The sequence below is a fragment of the Gavialis gangeticus genome, unplaced genomic scaffold (assembly GCF_001723915.1).
Source record: "Gavialis gangeticus isolate Ggan-Ray unplaced genomic scaffold, GavGan_comp1, whole genome shotgun sequence".
NCBI classification, from domain to species: Eukaryota; Metazoa; Chordata; order Crocodylia; family Gavialidae; genus Gavialis; species Gavialis gangeticus.
Window position 1 is genome coordinate 110,924,547 of NW_017729025.1, and position 9,635 is coordinate 110,934,181.

Consider the following 9,635-nt stretch of genomic DNA (forward strand, 5'->3'; position numbering starts at 1 on the left):
AAAGGTCTGAATCGATTCAAAGCTCTCCAAATCTTCATAATCCCACGCTCATCTGTCACAGCAGCACTTTGCCAGCACCGAAGCACCAAATAGTATGTTGAATACTAGGGCAGGAAGCCCCATCATAGCTGTAGATCCACTTGAGAAACACAACACAACACAACCTAAGTTCTATAAAACAAAATTGCTAGACATATGGTATATGACATGTAGGATGATTTAGAGCCTTCTGTTGTGGTGCTTGTCTATCATACAAACCAGCTGACTGAGTTAATGTTCACTTTGGCTTATCATTATGATAGAACTGTTTATATGAATTAAAAGATAAAGTTAACAGATCACACTGCCCCACTATCCCATAGCATTTACTTAGCTGAATGCTCCTTCACTTGAAATTATTTTGTAATTTTGTTCCAGACAATGATAAGGCATGCCTGAAAGCAGGTGGCATCAAGAGTCAAGAATGTCACAGTCATGGCAGAACAAGTAAGTATAGATTTGAAATACAAAAATTGTGCTTGAGAGATAACACAAATGGTAGAGTCACTTCTTGATAGATCAGATAAGTCAAACCTAAATCAGTGGTAGATTCTGCTGTCAGGTTTGTATCATGAAGCACATGCTGTTTGGTGCTTTTTTTTTAAAGTCTTATCTCCTGGAATTGGGTTAATTTAATCATTTGTTTTTTTATAAAGGATGTTTCTAGCCCTCATAACTGTGGGGAAAAGCTAAAAAATTAATTAAATGTAACCTGGAGGCTCAAAATCCAGAGGCAAATGAAAGAATCCAATGTATTGCTGCTGTTATTAGAATGCAGGTCTCATGATGTTTAAGCTGATCTCAAGATTTTGAAGAACAAGGCTCATGATTTTTGAATGCTTAAGGTTACCAATACTGGCTTTGTAGCTTCCCCATCTACTTGGTTCCTAGGGTCTTACTTCTTCAGGATTTCAAGAAGTGCAGTCTGGCACCGATGCACACCATGTTCTTCTTCTTTCTTTGGAGGTTCTCATCTCTCATAGAGTGTTTTCAGCTCAAGAAAACCTCTGATTTAGCAGAAGCAGAACAGAGGAATCTAGCAATGCAAGGAGAGCTGCGCAGATGCTGCCTGTATTCCATGTATAATGAAGATGGTGTCTCTAACTCCTTTGACCAGCAGTAAAAATACTTAAAACATTTTATAGGGAACCTTCAAATTGGTATTGTTATTATTGTTATTGTTATGATTATTAAAAATACCATTGTCCTTTATTACATTACCATTCTGTAAATATTAGTGATATAACTGGCAGCTAAACCTCTGAAGGAGAGAACTTCATCCCAACTTTACAATGGAGTTAAATTCCAAATTTTAGTGGGGCCAAAGGAAGATTCTGCATTTTTTCAAGGTCATTCTGGATTTGTTCTGTCTGCAAAATGTGACTTGATCCCACTTGCCATGCAGATAGGCATTGCACTCAATCTTGAACAATTCAATGGATGCCAAAACCAAGTAGTTTATGATCTTGAGCCCAGACTGAAAAAGCTGCTATTAAGATGTTTTCTTTGAAGTACTGTGTCATGAACTCAACCTTTGGGAAGGTCTGCTAAAACATTTTTTTCCTACTGCAGGCCTACAGAGTTCTCACCTGTGGGAATTTGTAAGAGACCTGCTCCTGTCTCCTGAAGAAAACTGCGGTATTCTTGAATGGGAGGATAGAGAACAAGGCATTTTTCGGGTTGTTAAGTCAGAAGCACTGGCAAAGATGTGGGGGCAAAGGAAGAAAAATGACAGAATGACATATGAAAAACTGAGCAGAGCTCTTCGGTGAGTTAAAAGGTGGAAATGTCACCACATTTAACGTGGTGTTAATATGGGGTTATATAAAATAGACTATTTGACACAATTATACTTATTGCATAGCTTTAAAAATGTTTATTCAAAGTTTGAACCAGAGTTACTGCTGTTTTGGTTACAGATAGGATTATGGCGCCAGATTCTCAGGCGCCGTAAATTGGCATGCCCTTCTCAAAGGCAGCAGAGCCATGCCAATTTACATCAACTGAGAATCTGGCCTAGGTTTGTAAAATGACACTATCTGCCTCGGCAATAATCCTAGCAGTTCATTTTGAATTGTGGTCATCGTAAAAAGAAAAGCACACAGGCTGAGTTCTCAAAGGAGCCAAGTACACCCTTCAAGAACTCTGGGAAAGTTTTAACCTCTGCAATGTAAACAGAGCTGTGGGTGTGAGACTATCCACTTAAGAAAAAGATAAGAGCTCTTTGGAAAACATTAAATTAACTGCTGTGTTATTCTCCTATCTTACCTTACATGTGAAGAATTGCTTTTAATAGAAAATCCACTTAAATTTTGTTACTGCAGGTACTACTATAAAACTGGAATTTTGGAACGAGTGGACAGAAGACTAGTCTACAAGTTTGGAAAGAATGCCCATGGATGGCAAGAGAACAAGCTATGAATTCCCCACACACAGCAAACTACCTGTGCAACCCAAAGTGTTTGACAGGAAAAGACACTTGAGAAAAGGACTTTTTCTCCTGCCTTTGTCCTCTCTGACAGGCTGAACTAGTGGGCAGTGGTCCATTTCTGAGAGACAAGCCAGAGTACCATTTTCAAAGCACTAAAATCTGGGGGCTTTTTCCCCACAACATACCTTGTGGCCAACATCAAACCTTAAGAAAATAGCATCCGTGATGCCGTTCAAGGTTTTGTTAAGTGTAATAGTTGTATCTGTGATATCTGTCTCTGTGTCAAGAATTGTTTTTGTCATCAGCCAGCAGATCTCAAAATGAAATTTCTGTTTCTGTCACTTCCATTTGGAAGAGGTTGGTTAGGAATTTTTTCATTCTGTTCTTAACTATTTTGCAGAATACATAAGGCCTTTTCCTACCTTTGGTTAGAATTCTCCTAATCCATTTAGACAGCAGCATTTTGGCCAGGTTGCATTTTCTAAGTTCCTATCCTCATTTCTGGTGCACTTACTCATGCGTTAACATGCTTCAGTTAATATGCATCAAATCTAGTACCTCTGGGCATTTTTACACTTACTCTGGGATGCAGCACCAAGTGTTTTAATTAGCAAGCCACGCTAATTAAAAGCACCCATGTGTCACATGTATCAGTGTCTCTTTGCTGAAAAATAGCATTAGGAGCACTTTGAACTAAAGCTCATCGAACAGGTTTTATTTCAAAGCAGCCCACTGCCATTTTTCAGCATGGGGATGCTAATACACGTGACATGGAAGGCTGCTGGAGTGCATCCATTTCTGTGGTCCAGCAGACTCGATTAATCGAGTCTGCTCTGATGCAAATCCAGCACATCAGAGCAGGCTCCCCACACATCCCTCCATTGTGAGGTACTAAGAAAATGTGCATTAGCCTATTTTAATGCATATCAACTAAATAGCACTTTTTGTTTTGAGTGGCACCTTAATGCATATTAAAATAGGCTAATGCATATTAAAGCACATGGGTAGAAGCACCTAATTCTCAGGTCTGATAGATTCTTTCACACTAGATCTGGCCAGCTCAGGGTCCTGTATATCTTCATAGAAGTAATCTGCCTGGTCAACTCTACTATCAAGAAATAAGAAAAATATACTAATTTAAATTTCTCAATACTTGATTTCCTCCATTACCTATAAATATGACTTATGCAAATGTATTCATCCAGATTAAGGGGGGTGAATCTGTTATTCTTTTCATAGAATCTGCTCATTCTATGAAAAGTTCATGGCGACCATTCAATATTTGTGCTATGGTAATTAAGGACCATGATAATATGGCTTTGAGTCTGGTATTGACTGAATAAGTGTAGCTCTTTTACAGTAAGCACTTTTGGTACATTAATTTACTCAAGTGAATTAAAAATTTACTCTCCATTTAATATTCGTACATAGGAGATTGAATTCTGCTTTCATTGAACCTTCCTGAAAATGAAACTCAATCACTCCACTGTTTGGGGAAAATAATCCTGAAGGGGCATAAGCACTGCTGAAATAAATAAGTTTGAAGCTTGTGGAGGGTTGTATACAGTGTATAGCTGTATACATCTACATATATTGGTTAACTTTCTCAAAAGTAGTCACAACAATATACCTATACATATTTTATTAAAATTAATGTCAGGCGAATTGCCCTCAACTATGTGAAACCTCTCAGATAATGGGTACACTTGTTTGTGGAGGAGGTGGCATACCAGCACTCCAAGAACTCCAATCATTTAAAAGCTTCATGGGTGCATTATAGTTTAACAACAATATGCCCTTTCCACCTGAAGGCTTAAGCAACAGTCCTACTTCATTTCTAATGGTGTTTAGGGGTTCAGTGGAAGCTCTGATTTTCATTTTTAGAAGTGGGTCTGCTGCATATTTCTTTATGGAACCTGAATTTAATGTTGTGCATCTTCAGTCATTGCCTTTTGCTACTTAGAATCTGTCTCTCTTGAACTGATATATTATAGATGTGCAGTGGTGATTGTTCTCTTGTTGTTTCATACAGAAACAGCCTATTAGTTGTCTTATTAGTCCGGCATTATACATATCAGGACCCTGGGCAGCTAATGGAGATGCACTGTGGTTCTTGTTGACTTAAGTAGGCATTGGGTCAAACCCCAGGTGCAGATATCCTCCTTGTATTGTGGAAAATGAAACCCTAAGGCTCACATACAAATTCTTCTGCATTGTGGATGTGTCTGCATGTGTGCTTTAACGTGCATTAGCCTATTTTAATGTGCATTAAAGCATCACAGAAAAGTGCTCTTTAGCTAATGCACATTAAAATAAGCTAATGCGCCTTTTTCTAGTACCTCACAATGGAGGTACTAGATTTAATGCATATTACCTGAAGTGCATTCATGAGTGCCCTGTATCCCCGATTCCTGTGACTGCTGTTACTCCAAGTATTTTTTTTGTTTTCATCTCTTTAACAACTACATAAGCTCTGAGTGAATTTTAACCCTTTCAGCATGACAAATAGGGTAGGAAAGCTGTGGCATCAAACCACAAAAATCTGGGTGGCAGTTTTTGCAGTTGCCCATTGCTTAGGACATAAGACCAACTTCAAAGAAACAGAGGAGAATGACTGTCATGTTCAGGACCACGATGAGGGCACAATATTCACATACCACACCTCCCTCCCTATTTTACAACAAAAAGGCACACAAGACTGAACATTTTTTAAATGCTTTTTGCTAAATTTTACAAAGGTTGCATATCACCCAAATACATTATGTTCTGACTTCCCAACCAATGATAATCAAAACAGAGCCCTCTAAACTTTCACAAGCTTCCCTGGTATTTTCTGGTCTGATACTATTAAATCATCACTGGTGGATTCTATTCAGATGCACTGTTCAATGCTCATTTCCACTGAACGAGCACAAGCAACAAAAAGACAATGAATCAAGAGGCACTGAGCTGCATTACAGAGAAAGAAGTGAAGATACGAAGTTTTACTGATCGTGAGCATTTTAAATCTGAATGACTAAGATATGTATTTTTTGGATTTGTATATTTCCCAACCAATTGCAGTTTGTAAACTGTGTGAATGAAGTATTTAATGTGTAAGATGTGTGGCTTGCTTGTTTTGTAAATCATGTCAGCAGTACCTATTGTGCCCTTATGCTTTTTACAGACAGAAACAAATATTTAATAGCGAAACCAGACCTAGCCCTCTAACCTTTTGGTGCTTTGCTTTTATGATTAAGTGCCTGGTCTAAAGGCTGTATTATGCCTCCAGACATATGTAAAATCTGAGACAGAAGATATCTGTAATGGATTTTTTGTAGCCCACGGGGGCACTGCTGTTTGCAGTTCAAACACAGCGTGTACTCAGAAGAAAAAGGATAGAACAATGTTCTAAAATTCCCTTTAATTAAGGACTTACTAGAACTGTCTCTCTCTTGAAACAAAGAGAACTGAAGACTACAAACTACCAACAATAGTTAGAAGAAGACTGTTACATTGAAAATAACCTATGTTGTACCTAAGGGGGAAATCAATCCTTTTGCCTTTATTCTGCTGAGTTGCTGGTGTCATGGCAGTATTTGGTAAAACTGTTGTAAAGGCCAAAGTGAGGAAAGAAGCAACTCCATGTTTTCCATGTTGGCTCCACCAGTAGCCTACTTAGGTGTATAAATTAAGCGTGACCATGTAGGGTTACATCTCAATGCTCACCAACTTATGGCAATAGAAGCAGTGAGTGCTGGTACCACAAGAGTTATTGCAGAAGAGCTACTTTATTAAATGATTTCTATTATTAAACAGACAAAAGAAAGTACCATAATAAATTCTGAAACTTGTCTGTTCTCAAATAAACTAAAGGGGTTATCTAAGCATAAAAAAGAAACTGCCCACTAGAACACCATTAAAAAGTAGTCTTAAAAAACCTCAGCTAGGGTAAATTTGTTATAGCTCCATTGACTTCAAAGACTCTGTGATGGTTTATATTTGCTCAAGATCTGCACTTAAATTCCCGTTGGTAGTAGAGCTCTTACCTCATACAGCACAGCAGTCAAAACAATTTTCAAGCAGTAAAAAGGTGTGTTCTGTTTTAGATACATTTTTTCAAGAATATTCAATAAAAGTTAAAAACATAGAGGTGTATAGCTCCACTGGAATGCAGAGGAATTATACCAATATAACAAGAATCAAAGCTAGGCTCACAGACTACGCAGCAACCCTTGTGAATGCACTACAACATTTCTGTGCAATCTTCCAAAGCAGGTCCATGTCTTTATTACTGTGCCCACATACTGCATAAATGTTGGCTCATCATGTCTGCAATGGGTATGTCTGCATGGCATGATGCAGTGTCATGAACAGTAGCTGAACAAGCTCTGAACAAGTTTGATCAGGTACCAGAAGCAATCAAGCCAAGTTAACATAGCACTCCATCCAGATTAATACACCCAGCTTCTGGGAGTTTTATTATAACTAGTGTGGGATATTTGATCGGTCAAATAAATTTTGATCAATTGACCAGAAGATATCATGAAAAATTGTGTAAAAAAAATTGCAAATGGGTCCAAATAACACACAGAAAAAGCACAAATTTTCCATTAAGAACCATGTCAAAGAACAATAAAAAATTATATTTGTCTCAAGAAAACTACAAAAAAATTTGTTCTTTTTTGTAAAATTGCTTTAAGTTTGACCAGTCAAAAATATATATTGACCGGCTTGCCACCTCCAATTACAACAGCCCTTCCCATCTGGCCTAATCAGCCCTAAAGGAATGCTGCATCAGATCCATCTTGGGTGTTTGCACCACACTACATTGGGGTAAGTCAGTGCAATATGACACAATATGATAAATGAGATTGTAAGTTCTAAACCTGAATTTCCATTACGGTTTACCAGCCACCTCTAGTGTTGTTTCACATTTTAACCACTTACAACATTACACTTGGAAAGGTTTGAAGTTAACATTACTGATATATCCTTCATTAAGATAACCTATTACATATTTCATACTGCTGTGGAACACCATCTACACAGGAAGTCATCTAAAGCTGTTATAATTTTAAACTGAGAAGCAAGCAATGTGCATAATACTGATCCCATTGAGGTCGCATCATTGCCACTAGGGCCAAAACGAGGGGACAGAGGGGTCCTCTTGACTGAAATCCTCTCACTTAATTCTGAAGCATAACTACATGGAATAACTCGTGCGATATTACATAGCTTAGCAGAAAAAAGATTTACTGCATGCAACTGAACCTTGAGTATTGAGGTAAGTTAATATAATTCCTTGAACTGGAATATGGCTGTCTTCCTTAATCTTCTATAGCATGGTTCTTTCCAGAATGTGAGAAAAAGACATGGAACTTAAATGATCTTGGCCAAAAAGAATAGCAACCATGTACTCTTTAAAAAATAGCATATATGGTATATTTAAGAGTTATCATTTGCCAGTCATCAACTGCTGAAAACAACAGAATGCAATCACATTTGGTTAAATATATTTACATTTTGATATTTATTATTAGGAACAACCTACCATTTTCATCCCTGCCTCTCAGGAATTTTTTATGCTAGTCATCATTTTAAAAGATACTAAAACCTTAGCTATATTACAACTGCAGGCTAAACCTTGTATGTTTAGATAATACATTCTGAAAAGGAATAACCTAAATTACCTTTAAAAATACTGCACTGTGAGAAAATTTACATTAATCAAAAAAGGCACTGACAATATACTTCTGTCTCCAAATTGCATACACTGATTAATTTTTTTATTTATGTAATGCTAATAGAGTGAACATAGTGTAAAAGATAGTTTTAGCAATTTCATCTGATGAATCAGGCCAATGACCCAAAAGCAACTGAAACAAACTCTCATGATATTTTATGCACTAAATTAATTCCTGAGAGTAAACAAAAATAATTTTTGGTCTCAAGAGGAGGGATATTGATTGGCCAGAGCTCTAGAAGACACTAAGGGCTACAGCCAGAAGGACTGATGCATTGCCATATTCAGTAACACAGTATCTAATGGCACCTACATAGGAGCACAGTTGGAGTCTGCTGGAACATGGCAATTTCTGCAACCCAGCAGCCTCCTGCATCTCATGTATCAGCGCCCCCATGCTTAAAAATGGTGCTGGGGGTGCTTGAACTAAAGCTCATTGAATGGCTAGCCCCACCACCATTTTTAAGTGTCAGGGCGCAGATACAGGAGAAGCAGTGGTGCTTTAATTACAGCAGCTCTTGGAGATGCTTTAAATTAAAGCACCACCCCTGGAAAAGGCTAGATTAACCCTTTAGTGGGCCCTAGGCGCACAAACTCATGGGTCCTGGGCCATTCATGACCCCCCTCCCTACCCCGGCACTGCTACCTGCAAGGAGCAGGGCTCGGAGCTGGTATTAGGAAGCAGCCACCACAGCGGTGAGGCCAACGGTGGGGAGGAGATAGGATTACCGTATGTCCAGGGTTTCCTGGACATGTCGTCTATTTTGGCCCCTGTCCTTGTGTCTGGGTCAGTTTTTAAAATGCAAGCAAATGTCTGGAGGCAAAGCAAAAACCCACTTTTCCCAGGCATGAGCAGCTTGGATGCTTGGGGCTGGGGGCAGTGGGCAAGGTGACTGGTTGTAGGGAGTAACATGCTCTGCGCATGGCCCAGACAAGTAAGTGTGTGTGTACACGCAGGAGCTGTATAGGCAGCAGACCTGGGGGGACAGGGGGATCTGGGTCAGGAGTGAGGGGCACCGGCAGGGCTGTGGGACATAGTGCTGCAGGTCAGGAGTGAGGGGTACTGCCAGGACTTGGGGGGGCAGGGCTGTGGATCGGGAGTGAAGGGCACCAGCAGCACTGGAGAGCAGGAGGCTGCAGGTTGGGAGCGAGGGGCACAGGCAGGGCTGGGGGGGCAGGAGGCCTGTCTGTCCTGGGGGAGCAGGCAGGGAGTGGTTAACCTGCCTGCCTGGCCACTGCCACTGCCACTGCTGCTGTCTGGGTTGAGCTCATCCAGGAGAAGAACAGCAACAGTGGCAGTGGGGGCTGGGCAGGCAGGTTAACCTTTTCCTGCCTGCTCCCCTGGGACAGACAGCACAGGCAGCCAGAAGTAAGTGGGGGGGAGGGGGCAGGGGAAGCCCCAGGGGTGAGGGGGAGGAATGGGAGGGGAACCCAAGGGGC

The 9,635-nt window shown here is 39.9% G+C and overlaps 1 protein-coding gene across 1 annotated transcript in view; it reads left to right on the forward strand.

Annotated features, from left to right (window-relative positions):
- ELF5 (E74 like ETS transcription factor 5) overlaps positions 1-2,817 on the forward strand; it is a 29,137-nt gene extending 26,320 nt beyond the window's left edge. Inside the window, exons 5-7 of the mRNA XM_019519405.1 lie at positions 418-486; positions 1,612-1,807; positions 2,364-2,817. Coding sequence (XP_019374950.1) covers positions 418-486; positions 1,612-1,807; positions 2,364-2,460 — 362 coding nt within the window. The 3' untranslated portion in view covers positions 2,461-2,817. The remainder of the gene's footprint in view (positions 1-417; positions 487-1,611; positions 1,808-2,363) is intronic.
- Positions 2,818-9,635: the final 6,818 nt, after the last annotated feature.